The sequence below is a fragment of the Pogoniulus pusillus genome, chromosome 16 (genome assembly GCF_015220805.1).
Source record: "Pogoniulus pusillus isolate bPogPus1 chromosome 16, bPogPus1.pri, whole genome shotgun sequence".
NCBI classification, from domain to species: Eukaryota; Metazoa; Chordata; class Aves; order Piciformes; family Lybiidae; genus Pogoniulus; species Pogoniulus pusillus.
In genome coordinates this window covers 16155238-16180899 of record NC_087279.1, presented here as the reverse complement: position 1 = coordinate 16180899, position 25662 = coordinate 16155238, and the positions used below count along the sequence as shown (strand labels likewise).

The 25662-nt window shown below is 51.1% G+C and overlaps 2 protein-coding genes across 9 annotated transcripts in view; one reads left to right on the top strand and one right to left on the bottom strand.

Annotated features, from left to right (window-relative positions):
* ABHD6 (abhydrolase domain containing 6, acylglycerol lipase) overlaps window positions 1-16829 on the bottom strand; it is a 19932-nt gene extending 3103 nt beyond the window's left edge. The window contains exons 1-8 of one of the 6 annotated variants that reach the window (XM_064156756.1): window positions 11891-12001; window positions 8176-8246; window positions 6359-6502; window positions 3143-3299; window positions 2631-2744; window positions 2274-2406; window positions 915-1072; window positions 31-85 (exon numbers count right to left, since the gene is read on the bottom strand). In XM_064156756.1, coding sequence (XP_064012826.1) covers window positions 31-85; window positions 915-1072; window positions 2274-2406; window positions 2631-2744; window positions 3143-3299; window positions 6359-6477 — 736 coding nt within the window. In that variant the 5' untranslated portion in view covers window positions 6478-6502; window positions 8176-8246; window positions 11891-12001. Of the gene's footprint in view, window positions 1-30; window positions 86-914; window positions 1073-2273; window positions 2407-2630; window positions 2745-3142; window positions 3300-6358; window positions 6503-7798; window positions 8049-8175; window positions 8247-8773; window positions 9006-11890; window positions 12002-16618 lie in introns of those variants that run through there. The other 5 variants (XM_064156757.1, XM_064156755.1, XM_064156754.1 and 2 more) reach the window with 5 other exon arrangements.
* On the top strand, window positions 11028-25662 carry DNASE1L3 (deoxyribonuclease 1L3). 3 transcript variants are annotated; one of them, XM_064156763.1, is made up of 10 exons: window positions 11030-11561; window positions 13729-13809; window positions 19029-19128; window positions 21005-21093; window positions 21975-22067; window positions 22352-22464; window positions 22953-23065; window positions 23418-23575; window positions 24764-24860; window positions 25092-25662. In XM_064156763.1, exons 4-10 carry the CDS (start codon window positions 21035-21037, stop codon window positions 25218-25220), a joined length of 762 nt encoding a protein of 253 aa, XP_064012833.1. In that variant the 5' UTR covers window positions 11030-11561; window positions 13729-13809; window positions 19029-19128; window positions 21005-21034; the 3' UTR covers window positions 25221-25662. The 3 variants fall into 3 exon arrangements, with proteins under 3 accessions (XP_064012832.1, XP_064012833.1, XP_064012831.1); XM_064156762.1 differs by lacking the exon at window positions 13729-13809 and having other exon boundaries at window positions 11028-11561; XM_064156761.1 differs by lacking the exons at window positions 11030-11561; window positions 13729-13809 and having other exon boundaries at window positions 18948-19128.

Here is a 25662-nt window from a genome sequence, read left to right as displayed (position 1 = left end):
CTGGAGAGAGGGGAGTAGCTGCACACTTACATTTCCGGTAAAAATCATTGTGTGGGATGCGAACATCGACCAGACCCTGGAGGATCTGCAGAGAGAGCAGAGGAGAGCTGCTGGAGGGCACCTGCACTCTGCACACGGTTAGCACACCCGGGAATGCCCGCAGGCATGACAGGGAGCTGGCACTGCTGTCCCTGCCACCCAGATGTGCCCCGCACAGATTTGCCCCAGCAGAAGGTCCTTCCTAAGCATGTCTGCTGTCGCAATTGTGCTTAAGTGAGGTGTGTTTGTCAATAGGCATTTCTGTCTTTTATGATGCAACCCCAAATTTTGCCTCAGGCCAGCTACCCATGGCTAGCAGGCTGCCTTAGTCATGGCTATGCTTTTATTCCTTCTTTTATTCCTTTGCCAAAAAAAGAAAGAAAAAAAAGTGGTGGTTTGGGTTTTTGTTTTGTCTTTTTTTTTAACTCTCCAATCTACTGGTCCCAGACTTCCTAAGGAAAAACCACTTAATGGCCAGCCTCTGGCCAAGTTTCTCTGCCCTAACAATGAGACAATTAACATTTCCGTGGCTTTTGCTTCAAAAGCAACAAACAATCCCCCTCCCTGCAGGACAAGAGCTGCCTTAGTTAGTTAATGCTTCCTGCCAGCCAGACTTTCTAAAAAGCCCTTTGACATCCCAGCCCACTGACAAAGACCTCAAGAGAGGAGGAATTTCTGTGGGGCTGTTGGAGGGCAGTGGAAAAAGTGTGACTTAAAGGACCTGCCCGGGTCATGGCGGAATGGCAGCACCAGTTCTGCTCCCAGCATCACCTCACAGATGCTGCCATGCAGACTTGAGGAGAAGCAAACCTGCCTTGCTCCTCCCGCCTCAAGCCCCCCTCTTCTGACTGCTGCAGCCAGCCCAGGCTCCTCACCTGCTGTGGCACCTTGAAGCGAACATAGGAGCAAAGCTTCAGCATATCTGCCATCTCTTCAGGCGTGGAGGGAATTAAGGGGATCTTGTCAATGCCTTCAGACTCTTGCAGCTCCCGGAGCTGCTTAATAAACTTGCTGTCAGTGGTACTCGGCAGGCCTGGGTCAAACAAGGAGGGTGGCACAAATTGAAACTCAGATGAGACCCCTAAAGCCTTCAGCAACAGAGCATCACTGTCCTGACCTCCATCATGCCTGCTTCTGGCCTTTCACTGGCTCAATCATTTAAAAAGAGGGGAAGAATAAAATCTATACATACAGCAACCCTAATACGTGCCCAGATGTGTTGCAGCCTCCTCCCTGTTACAGAGCTCGATACTACCAAGCTCTATGGGTTGGCACAACAGGAGGTGTATTCCCTGCAGGCAGGCATGAACGCTTCGGTAAAAACTCTGGTGTTCATTTTTAGGTGGATGGTGGACGTGTTAATGCCTGTGCCCAGCCTCCTGCCACAGAGTACCAGACAGAAAATTTCAGAAGTCCCATGCTGGAAAAATCCCCCAGCAGTTCAACTCCAAACATCTCTGCAGTCCCACACAGAGGTTTCACATCCAGAAACACCCAGAGAGTTGGCTAATCCCTCTTCCGTAGAGGAGGGGCATCCTGCCACCCCCAGAGCCTGGTAGCTAGGTAACCTCATGCTTTGCTTCATTACTTATTGCTTATCTGGGAGCTGCCTTCCTTTGTGTGGGAGGATGAAGGAGCTGCTAGAACTATGATGCGGCAAAGCCCTTCCCAACAGAGAAGCTCTCTGCCAAGCTCCCTGTTCCTCCTGCAGTGTGTCACGCCTAGGCTTCCCCAAGCCCACTGGCCAACGGGACAATGAGGATGCACGGGTGTTGTATGGCCACAGCCATCTCACTGACTTGCATTTGGCTTTAAAATATTCTTCCCACTTGGAGCACCCAAGCATGGGAGAAGCAAGCTCACTGCTCCCAGAGCCCCAGCCCTCCAGCATGCTCGGCCCCTTGAGCAGCCAGACTGGGGAGACTTTTTCCATTGCTGCCTGGATTTCCCTTCCAGACTGAGAGGCTATGGCATGCCATGTAAAAGAGGTGCCACCCCCATTTTTCTCCAGAATCAGACTAGTCCCAGCTCTAACCATAGCACGACAAGCAAACTCGAAAGCCTGGAGAAGAGCAGTCAGGACAAGATTGTGATTTCCACCATGCCCTGCACACCTGTGCTGCTAGCTCAAAATGCCTTGCACTAGAAGCCTCTTTGGCCTGCGGCATTGCTCTGGGCTTTAGCACCAGCTCCTATTTGCCCACTCCCCATCTCTTCTCCCCTGCATTGCCTACCTGCAGGACAGATAAGGGTCAGGCTACAAATGTCTTCTGGGTACTGAGCAGCATAGACGCCAGCAACATTTCCCCCCATGGAAGTGCCAACCAGATGAAAGGGCCTTCTGTTCAGCTTGATGCACTCCACAAACTGGCAGGGGAGCAGAAGGAGCGTTGTTAGAGGAGAGGAAGCAATGTTGTGGAGTCATTAGAGAAATTCAAGTCAAAAGCTTGAGGTCAGTGGCTCTGACTGCCTGGGAAGGGAGGGAGCAGGGCCACCCAGTGCAGGGCTCATGTGCTTAGTATCCATCATGTTCCTACATCACTCACATCCCTGCATCCCCCTGCATCAGCGATGCAAGACTGGAGCTTTACCTGATGTATCCTCTTAGCCTGCCCATTAATGGAGTAATCATCCAAGGCTGAGCGGGTTGTACCCTCATGCCCAGGCATGTCAACACACACCAAGTGCAGGTTCTTTGGCAGGAACTGCAGAAACAAATCAGAGTTGGTTATAGCACTGAGAAACTGCTGTGAATCCCAGGGATGGAAACTGGTGGCTGTGGCTGTAAGCACAAGGCTTACTCTCCTAGCAGCCCCTGGTTACTCTTGCATCAGAACAAGACAGCTCATGTTTGAGGGATGACATGATGAGAAATGCTGGGCAAGATTAATTTCCCATGGAGGAGGCAGCTACATACTGCTCTTTCCCTGCTGCTCTGCATGACACAGGTATGAAAGGGATCCAACGAGCAGTAAGCACAGAAGGACACTTCTAGCATGTTAGAGCGATTACATCCCATGTGTGCAACCGCTAGGTCCCCACACTGCTCTCAGGCCTAGGGTTGGCAGCTCTCACTAATAACATGACAGAAACAGATTCCCACCTTGACTATAGCCAGCCACATGTCTTTGTGGGCTGAGAACCCGTGTAACATCAGGACGGACGGGCGGTACCCAGGCCTCCCTCGATAGGAATAACAGAACTGATAGTCATCGTAGTTCGCGTATCTGACCTGCATACCCAAGGCTCGGCGCCAGTACCTGCAAGCAAGATGGAAACCACACCAGAGAGTGAGGCAAGGCCAGGGCCCAGCAGCAGTATAGACCAGGTGTCAAGTCCAAACTCAACCACAGACTTGTTAGTTTGCTGCAGCACAGCAGTGCTGTCATGGCCCTAACTGCAACTAACTCTAAACATCTGGGCCCCGGAGCAGGCTCTATGCTTACAAGTGGTCTCCTGCAGGTGGGTCCCAAGCAAAACAACCACATCTTCTGAGAGCACCACAGAATCCATTCCTCATGTACAAACTAGATGATCTTAAAAAAATTATACATACAAAGCAGCAGAGTGGACCATCCTGACACAGGGGAGTCAAAACACCCCAGAAGATACTGAGATAATCCCAGGGGAACCTGGGCAGCTCCTCTGACTACAGAGGCAGACAGGTCCTGCAGCACACGCCTGCAGCCTGCTCGAGGAGGATGCAGTGAAACTGCTGGCCAGAGGGGACCTGGGCAGAGATTATCGGTGACACTTTGGACACATGATGTGTACGTGCAGTCCAAGCCTGAGGAGCAAGCGTGCTTTCTCTGCATTTCCCCTATGCTCAAGTTTCTCTTGTTTGGAAAACTCCTGAGCTACTCCTGATGGCCAAGGTAATGGCAAATACTTCTATACACCATATCAGAATTTATTTGAGACACAAGAGCAAGGTCACTTGCACTGCTAGGCTGTCCTAGCTCTCTGCCCACTCAAGCTTATGCATAGTGCAATCCTCTTTTAGCATAATCCCTTTTTAGAGGGAGTTAGTGGGACTTAAGCGGCATCTCAGCTCTGTGCTGGTCCTACAAGGAGAGGTGAATTTCTCCCTGAATAAGTGTCTTAAGAGTCCTCGCCTCAAAGGCACCGGTGTAAACTACCAATGGGGCAAGTTGATAACATTTTTAGCAACTGATCCTGATGGATCAATTCAGCAGAAGGCAAAATAATCTGTGCAAAGCTGAACTGATCCCTTGCAAGGTGTTAACACGCTTAGTGGCAGTGGCTAAACTGATTAACCCCTGGCAGCAGAGCAGCAGGGCAGGAAGAGCAGGCAGGCTCTGGGGCTGGGGTCAGCAGGGCAGCCCTGGATGTCACATGTGGCAGTGAGAGCATTAGTGGCAGGGAAGGGAGCGGGGCCACAGGAGCCCAGCATGACCCTTGGCAGCAGTGGCTGAGGACACACAGACCAGTAAGTGTGGAAGAGGAGAGGGACAGTGAGTGGTGGGAGAAAGGAGAAGGGCCCTCAGGGATTTCTCAGGGAGCTCCCTAGAGCAGTACCATGACACTGGAGCTTCATGGGCTGAAAAGGGGTGGGCAGCACAGCGCACTGCCTGCTCCCTCTCCTGCCTCTGCTTATGGGGAAACACAACAACTCTGACCCCATAAGAGCCAGCTCCGAAAGAAGCAAATAAGAAAGGAAGAGTAAAGGACAAAACCACTCTTCTTGCCCACTGTCCCTAAGAGAAGAGGTGCTTATGGAACAAAGAGTTACTCCTGAAAGATGCCAATGCTGCCACAAATGCTGGAAGAGAGAGACCTCGTAAGTTCATAGATGAGAACAATTACCTTGCAAAAGAAACAGCCCTGCTGATTTCTGCTCACATGCTCCCTCCCTCAGCTGAACAAAGCCAGACCTACCCACAGTGCATTTTCAATCAGCCCCTAACTTACAACTCTATAGGACAAAGGAGCAAGGTCTTCTCTATCTCCCTCTCAACCTGGCTCCTCAAAGCTCCCAGCATCAGCACCTGTTTTACCACTTCTGCCTCTGGGGCACCCCTGCCTGAAGACTTCACCCTGACCATACTTGCTCTGTTCTAGTATGGTGAGCATTTCTTTAGCGATCCTCTGAACCTGAACCCGTCAGAGTCCTCCCTGGGTTCCACCAGCCACTTGTATGTCCAAAGGAAAAAAACCCTTTGACTGACAAATGTGGTACTGGCTGGACCTGCCCCAGGCAGCAGCCAAGACTTCCCTGGAGTAGGAGGCTGTCTATTGCCCACTCTCCTTTGCAAAGCAATGTCTGGCCTCACAGCTGCCCACCAATGCAGAAGGAGATGAAATTCTCCCATGCGTTGATCCAAGCCACTGGGATTTCATCCCATCCTCTCTCCTCACTCAGCTCTCAGATGCTGTGATGAAAAGGTTACTAATAAATGTGCCATTAGAAACAGGATTTGTCGTGGTGGTGCATCTGAGTGCCGGAAGGGCTAATGTTTTGCTCTCACAGGAGATCACTTTGATTTGGAAACATCCCGTGAGCAAGACTGCAGGATCCACCATCTGTCAGCAGCGTGTAAGGGCAGGCTGCCGTGCTGCCTGCTGCTGATGGGACCTGCCCTGGCTTCTGCGGAGGGTGTTATTCTAGCTCTCTCCTGCAACAAACCCCCACAGGAAGTGCTTAGCACTACTTTCAGGGACAGAGGAGGACTACCCCCCGGTATTGGAAAGGATGAGTACAAACGGTAAGGAAAAGCATCTCCACATCTTCTCTGATGCCCCAGCCCAGAAGAGAGGGGGAGAATGAGAAAATCCTCATCCATCATTACTAGCAAGATAAAAGTTCCTGCCTGCTGAGCAGGCTGTTAACCAGGAGGGAAGTCAGGAGAGCTGCGGCAGAGCCAAGGACAACCCATCCCGATGGCTGCACTGACGAAGCAGGTCACCAGCCTGACAGGCTGAGAGATGGGCAGCAATGGCAATGCTTTCCCCAGCCACAGCCCCATCTTTCAGGGAAACAACCCAGAAACACAGAGAGACATTCTGCAGCCCAGATGAGGCTGCCCCACAAGATCTAAGTCTCAGCAGCAGAAAGGTTGTAAGAAAATGCCATTTTCTTCTCTCAGGGATGCTTAAAGCTACACACAGCCAGCATGCCCATGGGAAACCCCACCTCACCTGCTCCTGTTGCCATACTAGACAGGAACACCCACCTCTGTTCTTGCTGCCTGTTGGCAGCTTACACACCTCCATGTGTGCCAGGGTGCAGCACCCTGATGAGGACCAGCAATAATTCCACCTTGCACTGATATGAGAGTAGCCAGACCAATAGACTCACCAGTAGTAGATGCGGATGAGTGCTGAGGGCCAGAGGAGGAAGGATGCCACAAAGGCCAGGATGGGGATGGCCAGGGTGCCACCGGCAATGACAAACATGTTCAGTACATCCAGATCCATGCTGCTCTTCACCACCCAGCCTCACCTGTGCACATTTAGGGAACAATCAGAGGTTAAACACCAAAACCCAATGGTGTAGTTGACGCTAAATAAGATCTCTGCTGCCAGGGAGCATGGATCTGTGACAGGGAAGGAATATGCTCAGTAGCAAAGTGTCTTTCAGTTTTAAAACTACTTTTTTTTTTTTCTTCTAGCTCCTTAATGGATCTGTTAATTGCACTGTTATCCTCTCAGACGAGCATATCTCAAACGGGCAACGAGCCTCCTTGACAGGCACAGACCATGACCAGGGTGGATGGGTGCGACTGGCCCCTGAGGCACTTTAGAACAGGAGGGAGGCACAACCCTGCTTCCATCTCAGCCGAGATGGGTGCAGGCAGGGCTGCCTTAAGGCAGGCTTCACGTTGCTTTTTGGAGGCAGGTCCAGCTCCGGCTCCCCTCCCCCTGCCCGATCCCAAATCCCCAGTACACAATCACTGACCTAGAATTGATGGCTTGAGCTCGGCTCTCATTACTGCTCCGCACAGGCACCAACTAATCAAGGGAGCAGAGCCTATTAATGGGCTTGGGAACTGACGAGAACAACCTGGCAGGGAGATCTTTGAGGACTAGCCCTTATCTGAGGCGAATTCATCTCCTCCCTCGCACCCTTACTCCTGTCCCACGGCCGTTTTGCACTTGCTCTCAATCACAGGTCCCCATCCCGACTCCCTTCACACAAATCTCAGGGGTGGCAGGTGGAGGACACAGGGTGCAAAGGCGAGCTCCCACACAACGGCACGTTCATCCCTGGACTCATCCCACCACAGGCAGCTGGGATATATTTTTCTCATTAAGAGGTTAAGCCCTGTCGCACACACATCTCCTCCAAGTCTGCCTGCTAACCAACTTACGTCTCGCCCTTTCCTCCGCACTCTCCCTTTTGTCACACATTTATGAAACGAAACATCCTCAACGCCTGCTCTCCCACCAGCCATCCTGCCCCATCACCACCACCGCGTTTCTCCATGACAGGGAAGGCAGATTCATTTCTGCCTCTCGCAAGACTCAAGGCGGTATGTGGTATGTTTTCTGTTGTGCCATGAAGCAAGAACAGAGCTGCTGCAGTCACAGCCTCTCGCTCCCTGACGCTGTCACACTGGATCACATCAAACCCCCCCCCACCTTATGCATGACCAAGAAAAAAAAACGTTTACAGCACTTGTGAAGCCACAGCCAGGTTTCTCCATCCTCCCCCACGGGAAGCAGGAACACTGAAATGTGAGCAATACTGTAAATATTTTCACCAGGCATCTCCTTAACACTGCTAAACCTCGCTTACCCTCTTCAAGCCTCAACATCACGCCGTTATTCGTTTAATTAACATTTTGTAGAAACCTTTGATGCCTGCACGGCTTGTTCTTAGATAAACACTTCGCAACAGAAAAACCTCCTACGTGAAAGCGCGTCTGCAGAGAAGCCCACCCGAAAGCACTCGCTGCCTTTCGTTACGCCACTAAAACAGGGGAGAAATTAAGCACAGAAAATTGCCATCATTCCCACCGGCGACCCGTAACGAGAGAAGGTTGCAGCTGGAAGAACGGCCAGGAAAAGCGCCGGGCAGTGGGAGCCGCTGAGCTCCTCAGCACGGGGTCACCGCCCCCGCCGCTCTTGGAAAGCCAAACAAGAAGGGGAAAGCCTTTTAAAAGCCCAGCTTACTTTGCAGAGATCCCCTCCTCCTCTCGGGCACAGGTCCTGCTCGCTGTGGGTAGCAGCGGCAGCAGAAAACACTGTCAGAAGGGGGAAGAAAGGGGGGGAAAAAGTTAAAATCTCACTATCGCTTTCTCTCTTCCTTTCGGACTCCGGTAGCCAGGCGAGATTGCGAGTTTGGGGTATTTAAGCCACCGGCTTCCCTTGAGAGCCCTGATCTTCACTTCTCAAGCAACCTTTCACCCCTTTATGTAAATACAGTCTTTTGTACAGTAAAGCCGAAGAGGGCACTGATTCCAAGCAGGAACAAAGTGCAAGCTGCCATCAGACAGGAAGCAAAAGCAGCGAAGAGTTGATGACAGCAACCTCTGCTGCAGCAGGGCTGTGTGGCACCCAGTGAAACTGCGCTCATGGCTGTCCTTCAGGTGATTACAGCTATTAGAACAAAGCCAGCTAAGCTGCTTCACATCCCCTTCCTCTTTGTCTTAAATGTAATTTTCCAGGCGCTCTCAGCGAGCCCCAAGCCTTCCTTATGCAAGTCTGGCTGAAGTGCAGCACAGTCACAGGAAATAACTGGAGAGGCAGGAAAACGCTGGTCTGAACTCACCGGCAGCTTTTGGCAGTGGAAATTCAAGCTGGAGACACAGTTGGAGCACCAAAGCCCCCTGCATAAGCACCGGGGGCCGCTTCAAGACAGAAAACCCGTGAGAGATGCCCTTTGCTGCGGCTGCAGGGGCAGGGGCACCCGGGGAGCGCCTCGGCAGGGCCATGGCAGCTGCTGCTCACCACGTGAGCCCCGGCACCCAATGCTGGCCCTGCGCACCCGGCAAGCCCCGCTCGGGGCCCCTGTCAGCCGTCGGTGCCTGGGGGAAGGATGCTCAGGGAGCCCCGCAGATGTCGAGCTTCCTTCTGCACGGGCAGAACGTCGCCTCGTGTTGCCATGGCAACCCTCGATGGAGGCAACGGTAAGGAAAACTATGGCAGGCCCAGCTCAGCAGAGTTGGAGGCTGAGACCATCACCCCAGTCCTCAGCACTGTAAAGTCACCCCTGCCCCCCGCAGCATGTGGGGGACACTGTCTCCCCACAGCCACACAGGAGCACGTGCAGTGCCAACCCTCTGCAATGGTGCTTTGCCCAGGGGAGGATCACCCTCTGTGCAGCACCCGTACCAGGGATGGGAGAGGGCAGCGTTGCCCCAGGCCCTGGTACGGTCTTTTGCTACTAGCTAGAGAAACATCATGGTCTTAGAAATAAAAGCAAGCTCCCTGGTAACAGCTGTAAGACTTCAGGACACAGCTCATCCATCACTTTGAGGTACTCTGTGACAGTCACAGCAAACACCTCAAGCATTGCTACTGCTTCTTGGAAAGATCTCCAAGTACCTCATAAATTAACTCACAAACATCAGTTAGGCAAGTCTGATAAATGCCAACTGATCACAGCAGTGATAGGGGCAGGCTGTACACACAGCAGGGTATGGGATACCAAACCAGAAGCACTGACCCCCACGTGGGCAGCCCAGCTGCAGGCACTAACCACCACAGGTCCTGCATCCTGTCTGAGAGGATCCCCACTCAAACAAGCCACTCCAGGTAATGGGATAGACCTCAAATAGATGCTAAGGGGAAGCTTCATGTCTCCACTTGTCTCCTTCTTCCTTTCCTGTGTCAAATACAAGCAGGGCATCACCACCTGCCAGCAGAGAGGCCAGGGGGCAGGAGGAGGCTGTGTGTTGCTACAGAGGACAAACACATTGATGACAGTCCTCAGGGCCACCAGCCAAAAGGAAAACAGGTTACTGTGAGCAAGAGTTGAATCTGCAGCAGTACTTTTTCTCTTTCAAGCTCTGTGGATCATACCAGAGAGGCTGGAGAAGATCCAGTGGTGCAACTCAGGTGTATCTATCAATTTTTCCCAGGCCCCATGTACGATGCAGCAGCAGCACACCCCAGTGTGTGGGATCAAAAATCTGCATTTAGCTAAAAAGAAAAAAAAGGCAAACCAAACCCACAAAAAAAACCCAATTCCACCATTGTGAAAGCAGCTCAGCTTGTTACCCAGGGAGACAGGAGGCTCTTGGCCAGGATCAGCGTCTCTTGCAGAGCCACTCTCTGACAGGCTGAAAGCTGCCAGGGGGTGCTCAGAGAGGCATGTGAGAGGCTGTGGCACAAAAGCTTCCAGAGGGCAGAGTGGATTGGTTGGGAAGGGGAGAGCAGCAGCTAAAACGCTGGATAGCCGGGTACAAGGCCAGGGAGGCTTTGCACAGTGCAGAAACCATCCTTGTGCACTCACTGACCAGAGGTGCCAAAATTCAAGCACAAGGGTTGTATCAGGCTGTGCTCATCCAGGCTGGGATACAAAACCAGGGCTGCTGCCTGTGCTCAGTGTTTCGGTTACCCTGTGCCCAAAGCAGCCCATGTGTGGCCAACAACAGATCTAAAAGCTCCGAGCAGCTGAAAGCTAAGCAGCACATTTAGGCATGTTGTAATTTGTTTGGAGGAGCTGAAGAGGAAACATTGACTAATATTAAGGTCCCACTGCAGAAACAGGGGGCTTTGATAGGCCTCAGCAGATAATATGGAGCCCCCCAAAACCCCAACACACACCACTATGTAGGAAAAAAACCCAAAACATGCAAGTAAGACACGACCCTTGGCATCCACAATGGCCAGAAAAACAGTGCTGAACATAAACCACAACGTAACTAGTGTCACAAATCCTCAATGGTATATTTTACAGCACGACCAGTCACAAAGAAGTTATAATTTAAGATCTATTAAAGGTCTCTGTCCACCAGCCAGCCAGCTGGCTGTCTTAATCCAGCCTCCTGAGGGCCGGGAGTAGGAAATGTGCCCTTTCACCTTCATTTATTTATAGAGGCAGAAATGAGATCATTATTTCATCGGCGTCCTTCCACAAAACGTGCATCTCTGATCCATTTGTATCTGTGCAACACAGCTCACAAACGTGAGCCGGAGAGTCAGGGCTGACCCCGACCCCGCTGCTGCACTTGGGGCTTGGGAGCACACAGGGATGAGCTGTCAGTGCCTCTGCCTGCCAGCCAGCCTGGGGACAAGGTGTGTGACAAGCAGGATCGGAGCAGCTGTGCTGCCCGCCAGCGGCTGGTTTATCGATTCATAAGGTGCCCGTCCTCCTTCCGGACCCCGTCGCCATCCCCATGGTGCCGCACACGCACGCAGCGGAGGACGCACGGCACATCTGAAGTCACGAGTGCGCCCGGGCTCAGCCCTCTCCTGGAGAGGGATAGGAAAGAGGAGGGGAGGGATGGGGCAGGGGTGCAAGGGGCATGTCCAGATCCCTTCTCCCAGCACACATCCCCCACGCGAGAATTGTCCTCCAGCAAAATGATGTCCTCCAAAGAGCAGCAGCCGAGGTGCAGTGCCACTCTCAAACCCTTTGTGCTCTGTTTCCTGATTGTTTAATTATTTTGGCGGGGGGGGGGGTCGGGGCGGATTCTAAGGCAAATTAACTACATTTTAATGAACATATATATATATATAAAATATTTCTTGCATTTTGACTTTGCTCCTTGTCTCCTGCCCACTGTTCCCTCCCCCCCACCCCAGCGATGCCAGCGTTAGGACCGGGATGGATGGAGTAGGGGGAGGCAGACGCCAGAACAGCGTCCGGGACTGCCCCACCGGTTCCCCCCGGTCCTGACATTTCTACCATCAGCCCCGCATCCCTCCCTCCGCCTCTCACCGTGCCGATCCGAAGCGGGCCGGGCCGCAATGGCAGCGCTGAGCGGCGGAACGCGGCGGCTCCGTGGCGCCCGCCCTCCCTTCCTCCCTCCGCGCCGGTGCCGGTTGCAGCTCCGCGGGGGCGCAGCGGAGCGCAGCGGCGAGGCGGGGATGCGGCGGGGCCGTGCGGGGGTTGGAGGGAGGTGGAGGGGATACAACTGGCGTGAAAGGGGGATGCAATGGGGGAAAGAAGGGACATGCAACGGGGTGCAAGGTGGGGGACGCCATAGGGCTGCAGTGGGGGCGCGTAAGGCAGGTACAAAGGGAGTGTAACAGGAATGCCGAGGAGGAATGTAATAAGGCTTTCATGGAGGTGGGTACAAGAGGGGTACACTGAGTTGCAAGCAGGGTATACAGCGAAGCATCAACAGGGGAATGTCATGGTACTTCAGTGGGTGCAAGGGAAGGATGCAATAGAGCTGCAGTGGGGTGCCAAGGGCAGGTAACAAGGGTGTAGCTGCGGGACGTAACAGGGTGCCCGTGAGTTGAAAGGTAGGCACGGCGACACTACAATAGGGGAGATGCAAAGAGACTGCCATGCCGACAAGACAGGGTTACAACAAGGGTGCAGAGGGACACAAAGAGAGTGTGAGGTGTACACAATAGGGTGAGAGTGGGCTGCAATGAGGCTGCAACACAGGTACAAGGAGGGTACAGTAGAGGTGCAAGAGGAGTGCAAGGCAATCATAGTGATACAGTGGGAATGCAGTATCACTCCAACTGAGGCTGCAAGGGGCAGTGCAAGATGAATGCGAGATGCAATGCAGCAGTTCAAGAGGCAACGCAATAGGAAGTGTGTGTGGGAATACAACAGAGTGCAAGGGGAGACATGACAGGAGTGCAGAGGGGTACAGTGGGAATGCAATGCAGCTACAACAGGGATGCAATGGGCCGTGCAGAGGAGACACAGCAAGGATATAAGGGAGATGCAATAAGGCTATAGAAGTTGTACAATGAGATTGCCATGGGCATACAAGAGGGATAAAAAACAGAATGTGATAAGGCTGCTACAGGATCACAGCAAGGAGATACAGTGGGGGATACAAGAGCGATAAGTTACAAGGATGTAAAGAGGATGTGATGCAACTGCTATAGCACTACAAACGGGAACAGAGCTCCGCACCCCACACAGATCTCAGAGACCTTTCACACCAGGCCCAGGAGCAAGCTTGGGCATGGGGGATGTCTGTCCCCTTCCCAGGTTCCTGTGGTCAGAGATCACAGGGCTCCGCTACATTTCCCACGGCAAAGGCACAAAGGATGAAATCAGAGCATTCCACTGATGCTTTTACACCTGAAATAGATTTTCTGCCTCTTGCCATTTAGGTTACAAGCCTGTTATCCCTATCTCCCTAACAGATGACATTGTTTGCTCTCAGGAGCTGCATTTCAACCTGCATTTAAAACCTACCCATAATTTTCTTCAAGCTGCCACCCAAATTGTTTTGCTCTAAGCAAATTTACTTCCATTCCCCCGGGGTCACATTTCAGCTTGGTATGTACTTTCGAGATAAGACCCAAAATATGAGAAAACTTAATTAGATCAGAAATGAGATCATTTCCTGAGTAAATGCAAGCAAACTGGGTCAAATCCTCACCACACCTGTGCATTGATAAAGGATGTCCTTTCGGTCTGACAGGCTGGGAGAACTAGTGTAAAGGGCATTCCATGTCAGAGTTTACTACAAGAACCAAACTCCTTTGATAACAGGAGCTGTTAGAAGAGATTTCAAAGTGAAATTGAGGTTTCTAGGTGGCCTGTTGCAGGCAAGGCACAGCTTTGTGCATGGTTTTTTTTAGGTTTTGTTTGAAGAGCTTCCCAGTCAAGCAAGGATAAGCAAAGAGGAGCTTCCACTCTGGTGACCTCAGCAGACACGGGAGGTATTGCACAAGCCTTTCAATGTTGTTTGCAGTCAAGCTTGTTTGTTCAACTTTCTCGTGCGTGGCCTCAGGCTCCCACGGGACATGTGCAGGGCAGTGCTGACTCACACCAGGGATGGATCACCCACTGGGTAGTTATTTCAGGCCACTTGGTGAGAACACCTCTGGACATAGTCATAGCAAATGATAGCTCTTAAAATAGAGAGGCTGAAGCAGGGACTTGTGGTGGCTTTGTGTCAAAACATGGCATGAGCTAAGTGGGGAACTCGCTCTCGCAATCTCAGCAAGCGGCCACAGGGAAGAGTCATCAAGTGGTTCTTTTGGTGGGGAAGGAGTGATCTTCAGAGCTCTTCTAAGCCAGCCACCGCTGGAATGAGGCCACAGTTTCAACAGCTCACAGTCCCATTGAGGTGGTTGGTGGCACAATAATGACTTTGCTGGGCAGGGACCAAGGCTGCTCCTTGATCCCATTGCTGCAGACGAAACTTTGGGCTCTCTGAGTCGCACAGGGGACCATGGGGGAACACAGAGCACAGCCAGGTTCCCTGTCCTCACAGAAAGCAGATGAGCCTGAGGCTAGAGGGGAAGCTCCATCAGTTCCTACCTATACCTCCTTCAGGACATTGCAAAGCCATTTTGGGGGTGGTTTCAATGTGGCAAGCTCAAATAAAGGCCAGTACCTGCACTGACTTGCCCCTTGTGTCTCAATTCTCTCATCCCACAGACACAACTTGTCACACAACTGTGGCATTTAGCAAGGACAGTCACCCCCAAGTCACAGTAAAAGAAAAACAAAAGTAACCAGAGTTAGCTGTCCTATGACCTCAGAGAAGAGGCAACAAGACTTTGACATGAACACTGTTTTCCATAGGAAGGTGGAAGCATTGACTAGATTCAGGTGAGAGAGTTTCTGCCTCCTTCAGCTGATGAACAGCATTGCTCCACCAGATTAAAGGCTTCCATGTTATTTTCTGCTGCTGGGTAAGGAGTCCCCAGGGAGCACAGCAAGGTTGTTTGCAGCCATAACAAGTGACAGCAGAGTGCTTTGGCAAACTGAATCATCTTCCCAGGGTGACTTGTACCATCTGTTTCCACTTACACAGTGCCAGCCCTGTGGAACAATGCTGTGACTAATCCCCAGGGGGCCATGGGCATGGAAGAGCAGCAGGACAGTCAGGTGCCCCAGGAACCTAGTGTGGCACCACAGCCCACCTATGTGGCCTATCATGGAGGAACATCTTGCCTTGCCCTGAGCAAAGGGCAACTTTAATGACATACTGCAGACAAAAGTCACCCCCCAGGGTGGGGATAAGAGCTTGGCTCACCCCAGTTTGCTGACATCAGCTCCCAGTGAGCTCAGGGATAAATAATGCCTTTGGGAACTGCTCTGGGCAGGAGCCTGCCACTTGTGGCTCCATTGCACAACTTAGGACAAATGCAACAACAAACGCTCCTGACATTTAAAACATTGCAAAGCAAACCCTGATTGCCTGTTAACAGCTTTAAATAATACTTTCTTAACCCTGCTCAAAGTTAATACAATTATCACACACCTTTGAATCACATCTTTAACTGCCAGCAATAAGGGTGCACTTATTGTCACAAACCTCTCCTTATTTGGTGGCTGCAGTGTCTTTATGGGGAGTAATTCCAAAGTCTTGTCTAATCATCCTGCGTCAAACCCTTCATTTCAGATCATCATGTCCTCTCCTGCATCTCAGCTAGGTGGCCTTGTTCAAGACTGAAAACACAATCAAGCATTTTTCCTTGGACTGCTTCAGCAGGCAGGCTTTCACTCTCTAAACCACTGCTTGGACAACACTGCTGTAAGGCAAAAGCAAACCCTATCAGAGTCCTGTACCAGCAAAGAAATTACGTCCTGACAGGAACTTATTAAGTAGACCTCGTGCCTTCCAGAAGTATAATGATGAAGCACCAAAGAAGACTCTATTGATTCAAAGCATCTCATGTAACTTGCATGCCAGCCTCAGTTATACCAAATTTCCAGCGGGTCATGCCAGGGTGTTTGTCATTTGTTTGACACCAAAGCTACTTCCCAAATGACCATATTAGGTCTGCACTTCAGTGATACAGAATGACCCCAGTGCTTTGCTATTTATTAACTTGAAATTCCAGGAGACTGATAAAATACTCTGCCTGATAGTTGTGATAAGGTCACTAAGAGCCCAAAGGTCATTTTATTTGCCCAAAGGAATCTGCTTTTACTGTAACCTTGGTGCTCTTCTGGCTTCTCCCACAAATCTGCCCTCATCAGAGGAGGGTGACAGAGCTGTTGTTTGGGTAAAAATTAAGGAATGCCCAACAGGTTAAAGCCTGGTACATGGGAAGAGGAGTACATGGGCCCCTTGTCCAGTAAACAGAGCTGTGATAGCACCTGGGGAGTGCCATCCTGGAGGTGCTGATCCCTGCACCACCCACTAGCACCCCAACACCACCCTCTGCCCACACTGCCAGTGCTTCCCCAGAGCCATGTGCTTCCCTTTGGGTACTTCCATCCCCGAACAGGCTTCCTCTGCCAGAGCAGAAGGGGATGTGGTCTTGCCTTTGGTCTCTCCCTGCAGCCCTCCCAGAGAGGCTGAGGAAGTATCAGAGATCCTCTCAGTCCATCTCTGCCAGCAAAAACAAAGCTGTGGGTGCCTCATGAGGCAATCACACGCAGCTGGAAGTGGCTGTGCCTGAGTGGAGAGGAGGAATCCCCATGCTACTGCCAGACTCTCACACCCTCACTGTCCCACAGGGATCCTTAGCAGGCATATGATATGGAGTCACTTCATTCAACCCCCAGTACCTTTCAGAGAGTGGAAAGTTGATGGAAGGCTGCTCCAGAGGTGGCAAAATACCGGGCACAGCCTAGCTCAGGCTGTCAGCAAAGATGGGCTGAGGATCCATCAGGAGGAGCAGGCAGGGCCTGGCAGCACCCGTTCCCTGCTCTGAGCTCTTGCCCAAGTCGGTTCCAGCAGCCTCATCCTCTGCCTGTTTTCTCCCAGAAGCAGAGAGAGGCTGAGGAGGAGCTTTATTAGCTAATGCCCTGCAGATGGTGATTAGCTGCAGGGTGGTGTCTCTCACTCAGCATCTCTCAGTGCAGGGGTAAAACCCCAACTCAGGGTGGCTTTACCCCCAGCTTCACTTTTCTTGTTGAAGACCAAGACAGCCTTGAACCAGCAGAGTTTGTGAACCTGCACTGAGTGGCTTTCATGGCCTGCTAAGGAGCAAAGAGTATCTGCACAGAAAGTGCTGTAAACAAAAAGATAAACGGTGCAGACAGGAGCTTGAGCTCTCTGTGTCCCCACCCCGCAGGTCACCTCCCTGCTGCCTGTCCCTGTGCAGGGTGGCTCTGCTGGTCCTGCTGATAACACCTGGGTTGGAGGGGAAAGGGGAAGCTGATAAGCAAGCAGTCCTGGGGACAAACACGGCACGGAGGTCTCTGCAGTTCAGGGTTAAAGCCCTCCCAGCACCACACAAACATTTGCTTTTTGACGCCAGGGAAGCCTAAGTGAGCATGGCTTTCAAGGGTTTTGGTGACTCTGACCTCAAGGCTGCAGCTGCTATCAGAAGCCCTTGGCTCACACTGCACTTTTAGCAAGGCCATGAAGGAGTGACCCTGCAGCTGTCACTTTCCCACCCTCTGTCAGTCTTCTCCACAGCCTGTCCTGCCAAGGCTGGCTTACTAGAGTCAGCAAAGCGAGCTCAGTAGAACCCCTGTTCTTGTGGAGGGTCTCACACTTGCTCCCCAAGTCGCTGCCTGTATTAGCAAGGACCAGGCCCACATAACAGCACATCCCTCACTAACACCATCTGCTCCAAATTCCTGTTTAGCCAAATTGGATTTGTGGTGCCTGTCCCCACATTTGCAGCACCCACCTTGGAGAGCCACAGCAGCTTCCTCAACAAGACTGGGATCTCACAGCAGTCGTGCTGCATTTTTGGGAGCCCCCCTCATGCACTGCACTTTGTGCCAGCGTCGTCTGACCCTGTTTAAATGATTTAGACAAGGTCAGCAGTCATGCATTGGTGCTTCTGCCTCTGGAGATGCAGAGGTGGCCACGTAGGCAGGACAGCAAGGTGCAAGCAGGCTGTGTGGCTGTTCTCAGGACTAGAAGAGTGAATGTTAAAGCACCTTGCAAGCATTGGGAGAAAATTCCAAGGCACTTGATGACCCATTTAGCCTGAGTTCTTGTTACAGCTCCTGCCACTGGACTCCATCAGAGGGCTGACCAATGCATCTCCAGAAAAGGGCTGGCACATGATGAAGAGAGGGCAGTGGCATGGTTTCTCTGCACAAGCCACCCCAGCTGCAGCATCCTCTCTTGTCCTTCTTGACCAAAGTCCTGTGTTCCCTTCTGCCGCATGGCACAGGCCAAACCCATGTGCATGCACCTTGGGTCACCAGCCTGAGACTGCAAGGATGGGGACACCTGTCTGGAAGTCTTGGCAGTAACGCTGAAATCATCTCATACATTCCCTTGGCTGCACTGGGGTGGCTGAGCTACCAGGCCCTGCCAGCTGTGGGCTGTCCCACAGCTCTGGGCAAAGGGAGGAGCAGGTAAGAGCACATGGCCTGTGAGGATGGATGGTTCATTGTCTTCTCATGGCATGACATTCCAACCACAGTAAAAGCAGAACAAAACATGGATGTACTCAAACCCTCTGTTTCCAGAGTGATCCACCACTGTAGCTTCTGCTGCCCACCAGTACCCTCCAGAAAACCCTCTCTCCCCACTGCTTCTCCCCAGATCCTTTCACCATCCATCTCCTAGATTTGGCCTCTCGCCTGGGGTTGCCAAGGCAGCTTGTTCCTGGCCTGGCACTGCCTGGAGAGATCTTGCCTGGTGCCCAATATGGCAGATATCCCACAGTGAGTGTCTCTCTGTGAGGAGGAACACTGGAGTCTGGTGGAGAAGCTGTTTCCCCAGCATGGGGAAGTTGGTGCAAGGAGCTGGTTTTCCCCCAAGGCAGAGAAGTTTGAAGTCTCCACAATGCTTTGCACTGGGAGCTGGAAGTTAAGGAGGAAATGGAGATTCCTGTTCATGTTTGTGATTGACACAGCTGACTGCTCAGTCTGGCCTCCCGACCGGCCGCAGAGGGACGGATGCACAAACACACACACGCACGCATGCATATTTATAGGCACGCTCAGAGCAACTCATTTTATCCAAGTCTCTGAAGATGCTGCTTTTCATCTTGCTTTCACTGTTCAGTTTCAGCCCATCTCTGAGCCTAAAAATCTGCTCCTTCAATGTGAGGTCTTTTGGAGAAACCAAAATAGCCAGACCTGAAGTCATCGATGCCGTGGTTAAGGTATGTTCGCTTGCCTAGATCAGAGACTGAGCTGTCTGAGGATTTCTTAGATGCTTTGTCTTGCACTTTACTGATTTTTCCACAGTTGAATTGCAAATGGGAAAAAAAAAAAAAAAAAGGAAAAAAAAGAGTTAACATTTTAAATGATTTTATCCTCTTAAAGTCAGCCTGTGGTTAAGGAGGATGTCTGGTGTTATTTTAGCCTGCGTGGGAATGTAACTGAGGCAATGTTTGTTGCGTCCCTTGGAAATGGAGTTAGGAAAAGAGGAAACCCTCTGTGCACTGTCAGAAGAGTTTTCACTTGGAATCCACACAGCTTGGTTTTGCCATAAATTATTTACCTGGCCTATGTGGTAATTGTTCTGAAATATGCTTGCCTGATTAGATGTATTCTCAGGGCAGCAGAATATCACATCCGAGGGTAGGAGGAAACCAAACAGCCTGGTGAGTGGTTTATGTAAGCAAACCCTCACCATCAGCCTTCCTCTGCTGCAACTCCAAAGAACTCAGCTTTTTGGAAGAATGATGTTTTGGCCATCAGGCTGTTGTGAGTCCCCTCCGAGGTGCCACAGTAGGAGAGGACCCAGTGCTCGGTGTTAGCAGGATGGCTGCCTGTGCCAAACAGCAGCAGAGAGGAATGCCACCGTTTAGTTGGTCTTGAATCTTTTCCCTGCAAACAGCTGGAGAAGAGGGACTTGCCAGGCTTTGCACTTCTGAACTATTCCTCCCCTCTTGTCAGCAATATATACTTTGTAGGCAAAATAAGAATGTTTACAAGTCTCAGGGGGCAAAAAGGGGCCCTAAGAATATCACCCCCAAATTTTGAAGAAAAGCAAAACTGGGGGCAGAAGGAAGCCACTGCCAGGCTGCAGGGTGAGCTGGGCTTTCCCTTGGGGAATCCCACTGCCAGCAGGGGCAGCCTGACTCAGGCTGGAGCAACCTCCCCCCTCCCTCCAGCACCTTCTCAGTGGTGCTTCAGCCCTGGAGTGCCAGGGCTCCATTTACAAACTGAGTCACTTTGAGCTCCCCAGGCTGTTTCAGAGGGGTCCATCACAAAGGACTGGGACAGGCAAATGCTGACAGCACATGCAGCCTGTGGAAGATAGGGCATAGCTATAGGGCCCCAGGAAAGAAAGAGGAAAACAATTGCAGAGGGTTGAGAAGGAAGTTCTTCACCATGAGAGTGGTGAGAGCTTGGAATGAGCTGCTCAGGGAGGTGGTTGAGGTCCCATCCCTGGAGGTGTTTAGGGCCAGACTGGATGAGGCTGTGGGCAGCCTGATCTAGGGTAGGGTGTCCCTGCCCATGGCAGGAGGGTTGGAACTAGATGATCTCCATGGTCCCTTCCAACCCTGGCTCATTCTATGATTCTATGGTAACAGACCCTGACTGTCTGCTCTTGATGCTTCCCAAATCCATCCGGGCACCAAGTGAGTAGAGATGCTTGTTTGCAGCACTGATCTGAAGCAGAGAAGAAAACTTAAGCGGCAAGGGGGAGACAGAAGTGTGACTGAGCGTGGGGTGGGGGGCCTGGGAGACAGCACTCCAAAGTGGTGGGGGGAGAGTAAGCTCACAGTAGCAGCTCCTGCTCCCCTTCCCTTTCATGCTTCCTCCTCAGGGGCAGGAACAGGTTTTAATATACTCAAAACTACTCTGCTCTGAGTTCCCTTTCCCAGTTCCCTGAAGGTGGTGAGGCAGTTCTGAAAGTGAAAGGGCTTTGCTCCAGCTGCTTCCCCACCTCCCATGGCTCCAGACTGGGTGCTGTTTCTTCCACAGAAGACTTCCCTTGCACTAGTAACCACTTTTTTCCTAACCTTTTCCTAATTCTTGTGAGTCCCAATTCACATGAAAACCTGCTTCTGCTCCTTCCTCTTGCAGATCATTTCTCGCTGTGACATTGTGTTGCTGATGGAAATAAAAGAGAGCAAGAACCGTGTTTGTCCTCTCCTGGTGCAGCAGCTCACCAGGTAGGGTGACCACAGGCAAGTGGGCAAATATAGTGGAAGATGCTTGTCCAGAGCCTGTGCTCTGCTCAGCACTGCCTCACCATGGCAAAAGCTCCAAATTCTGTCCCATCCTTCAAGGAAGGACAAGGCCCTGGCAGCTTTGCTGAAGGCCAGGAGCAAAGCCAGGCCTTATATCAAAACAACTGAGTTAGATTAAGTTTGTTAAAGAAAACCAGATTATGCCAGATCCCGTGGCCGGATCATGCCACGGGAGGTTTAGGTTGAATGTTAAGATCTTTGAGATCTCTTCCAAGCCAAACAAGACTATGATTAGGATAAATTTCTTCACTGAAAGGCTTGCAAAGCCCTGGAACAGGTTGCCCAGGAAAGTGACTGAATCATCATCCCTGGAGGTATTTAAAAGAAGTGTAGGTGTGGTGCTTAGGGCCATGGTTTAGCAACAGACTTATTAGGTTAACAGATGGATATGATGAGCTTCAAGGTCTTTTCCAGCCTAAAGGATTCTATGGTTGTACCACAGGCCTTTGCCTGGCAGTGCACTGCAGCAGTGCAGCTGCTTTTCTGCAGGGTTGGGAATTGCTTTAGACTGGGCACTGCTTGCCTGGACCAATGGTCCAGAGGAAAGAGCAGTGTAGTCCTGGCTGAGAGAGATGCAGCTGATGGAGGGACAGAAGCTGCAGTAAGCTGGGAGAAGGTAGAATGGAATGCCCAGCAATGGGGCACAGGTCCAGACTATAGCTCTTGAGTTGGGACTACTGTCTTTACCATCTGCTTCTGACATCAGGCAGGCAGTGTCTCATCCTTTGACACAGGTGAAATTATCTCCTTCTCAGCCCCTTGCAAATGCAGAACTAAAATCAGGAACACTGATTTCCTTCCAGTCAGCTGAAGGGGGCCAAGGAAGAATACAGATGTGTGGTCAGTGAGAGGCTGGGAAGGAAGAGCTACAAGGAGCAGTACGCCTTCATCTACAAGTAAGTGAGCTCCCCTTGTCCCTGAGCCCTTAGCCCTGCCCTCCTGTACTGCAGCCCCATAGAGATGTGCTGCACATGGTGATGGCTTTGCTTCAAGAGGCGCAAACTGAGTGGGCAGGATGGGCTGTGCCTGGATGTGGGGATCACACCAGGAGCAGCCACAAGCCTGGTTCTATCTGTTCTGGAACATAGCCTGGGGTCCAGGTCAAAGGACTGAGTTAGCATTAGATAGATCCTAGCAAGCCCTAAGCATGATGTCCTCCATTCTGTTTATTCTGCTGCAGGCAACATATAGTATCAGTGAAACAAACCTACCAGTACCATGACACCCAGCCTGGGGATGAGGATGCTTTCTCCAGAGAGCCCTTCACTGTCTGGTTCCAGTCTCCAAAAACTGGTGAGATGTTTCAGAAGTTGTTCTCCCACTGGCAAGGCTCACAGATCGAGATGATGCTAGCTGGATTCAAGCATGTAGCAGCAGAAAGAGCTGCATCCTGACCCCGTGCTGCATTTCCTCACAAGAGCAGTACATGCTTTTGAGGCTGCTGCCCCTGGCATGGCTGCAGCTCAGCGCATGCTTCAGTCCCAGGGAAACGTCTGCTGCTGCCACGGGTGGTGGTTTGGCAGATGCCCTGGCATGACTGCAGAGGCAGCTGTTGCCAAGCATGTCAGAGCAGGGCTCACTGTGCCCTCACACAGCACCACACCATGTCACAGCCTTGGCAATGTGCAGTGGCATAGCAGTCACCTCTGATCCACAGCCAAAACAGAAGCTGTTTCTTCTCCAGAAGAACCTTCTTCCTTCCAAGCCAGCCTCTGTTACTTCGTGATTCCGCGTGTGCTTAACAATCACATCCCTCCCTGCTCTTTTGCCTTGTTTTTAAGCTGTCAAAGAGTTTGCTATAATCCCTCTGCACACCACACCAGAGACAGCAGTACGGGAGATTGATGAGCTCTATGATGTGTATTTAGACGTAAAACAGCGCTGGAAAACGGAGGTTAGTTGCTACATCTACGTTACTGACAGCAATCTCAGTACTGAGTCACACTGTTCCCTACCCGCAGACTGACAACTTTAAAAGCATTGACAACGAGCCCTGGACTTTTAATATCCCTTTGATGTATTTTCTTTGAGTTATCCACATTTTAATCAGTAAACTTGATCCCTCAATAGAGCTGTTTAATCAGTATGTGCCCAGCACAAAGAAGCAGCCCTGCTGCACTCAATGGGCACTTGCTGTTTGAGCTCTAATGGCTATTTGCAGCATCTGTTGACCCTAAAAGTCCTTGCCAGTTTTCTTCTGAAGAGCTGACCTTGTGGTTACTTCTTAAAATCTGCCTGCCTTCCAGAACTTCATCTTCATGGGGGATTTTAATGCTGGATGTAGCTATGTTCCCCAAAAGCAGTGGAAGAACATCCGGATGAGGACTTTCCCTAATTTCATCTGGCTGATAGGTGACAAAACCGACACGACGGTGAAGAGAAGCACAAGCTGCCCATATGACAGGTAACGAGGTCACTGCCAAAGTATTCGCTGGGCTTGACTCTGACAGAAGCAAAAGGTGTTACTGACACCTCCAGCAGATGTGCATGAGACCCTCAAAGGTAAAAGGAGGAGACGTGAGGTCTGAAGACTCCTATTCAGGAGCACGAATCACTTTGCAGGCTGGTGGGAAAATGGTTGAGGAGAAAGAGCAAGGTTCCATGCAAGAGCCAGCTGTTGCAGTGGCTTAGGTGGAGATGAATGACAGGCAATTACGCAGCACTTCTCATCTGCAAAGGGCCCTGCAGACATCCAGGCGCTGCTGCCTCCCTCCCTCCTCCCTGCTGTTTTTCACTCTTGCATCTGTAATTTGGCTTAACCAGTGCAGAGGCTGGTTCTGCTTAGGAGCTAGGACACCTCACCTTCCTTGGCACGTGGTGAGTCCTGCAGACACCTGCAGCTGCCTCAGCAGGGACAATAAATACCTCAGTTTATTGGAGCCCAGAATAAGTCAAAACTTGAACTTCCTGCAGAACAAGTTTCTGGATCAAAGCAGGACTCCACTGAGCCTCAAGTCATAGAATCACAGAATTGGTTTTGTTGGAAAAGACCTCCAAGTTCATCAAGTCCAACTGTCATGGCCATTAAACCATGTCCCAAAGTGCCATGTCTTGACAGTTTTTCAACACCTCCAGCAATGGTGACTCCACAACCTCCCTGGGCAGTCTGTTCCAGTGCCTGACCACTCCTTCCATAAAGAAAATTTTTCCTAATATCCAATCTAAACTCCCCCTGCTGCAACTTGAGGCCATTTCCTCTAGTCCTATCACTTGATACTAGGGAGAAGAAACCAACATCCACCACATTACAACCTCCTTTTAGGTAGCTGTAGAAATGATTGGTGTCCTATGATTTTTGCACCCAAACTATGGCTCTGAACTTCGCAGCACTGTTGGGGTGGATTTAGATACAAGTCATTTGATGCTGGCTACCAAGGCTTGGTATTTAGGTGTCTCACTGATGAGGGAAGCAAACAGCCAGGTTCAGCAGAAAGCAAACGTTAGCACCTCTGAATAGACAACCTATTGGCAAGGACAAACCACACACAGCTGTGATTCCATCAAGGCTACCTCTCTGGCCACCAGCTTAGTGCAGAACGGCTGCTGGTGTTCAACACTCCTTAACAGCATCTCGCTCCCTTGCTCCTTGCAGGATTGTGGTCAGTGGGGAGAAGCTCATACATGCCATTGTGCCACACTCTGTCAACGTCTTTGATTTCCAGAAGGAGTTTCGGATGACTGAGGAGCAGGTAGGCACAGCATGATTTCTAGCAGTGGGGTAAAGGCCAACACAGGGGCACGAAGCCAGTGGTATCCAGGCAGTTTTGAACAAGTTCTTAGCCATAAAACCATCACAGCCTCCCAAAGTGATGCAATGCTCACATTGCACCTCCCCACTGCAGCAGTGAAACCCCTTGGGGCAGGGTTTAGTAAGAGCGTGGGTGGCAGGCTCCCAACCCCTCTGTGCTCTTGTCTTGCAGGCCCTGGGAGTAAGTGACCACTTCCCAGTGGAGTTTGAGTTAAAACCAAAAGGTGGCTTCTTCAGTTGGCTGAAATCGAAGTTTTCAAGGAAGAGGAGGACAAGAAGGGGCCGCCACACGAGCTCATGAGCCTGCCAAGTCCTCTCACGCCTTGTGCAGGTGCCAGTGCACTTGGTAGAAGAGTGGTGTACATATCCTCACAGCAAGTGCAATACTTAGTGGGAAAAAGAACCCAAATATTTGGTTAATATTCAAATATTTTGGGAAGAAGGTAAATTAAGCCTTCAGATTATTCTTCTCATTGTATGTAAAAAACTAAATCAGCTACAAGCATATTACTGTACTTACAGTACTGGCCATGAACCTAAAGAGCTGCCAAAAGACCTGTGTGCTTTATCTGTAATACCCAAAGGGCACAGATCTCCATGTGCTCACTCCAGCTCTGGAGCTTTGCCTTTCTTCCTTTAGGGCACAAGGACTAAAGGGGCCCTTCTGTGTGGTGCATGTGGATGCTTCAGAGACACAAGGCTGTGTCTGCTAGCTTGAAAAGTAAAACATTGCTGAACTTTGA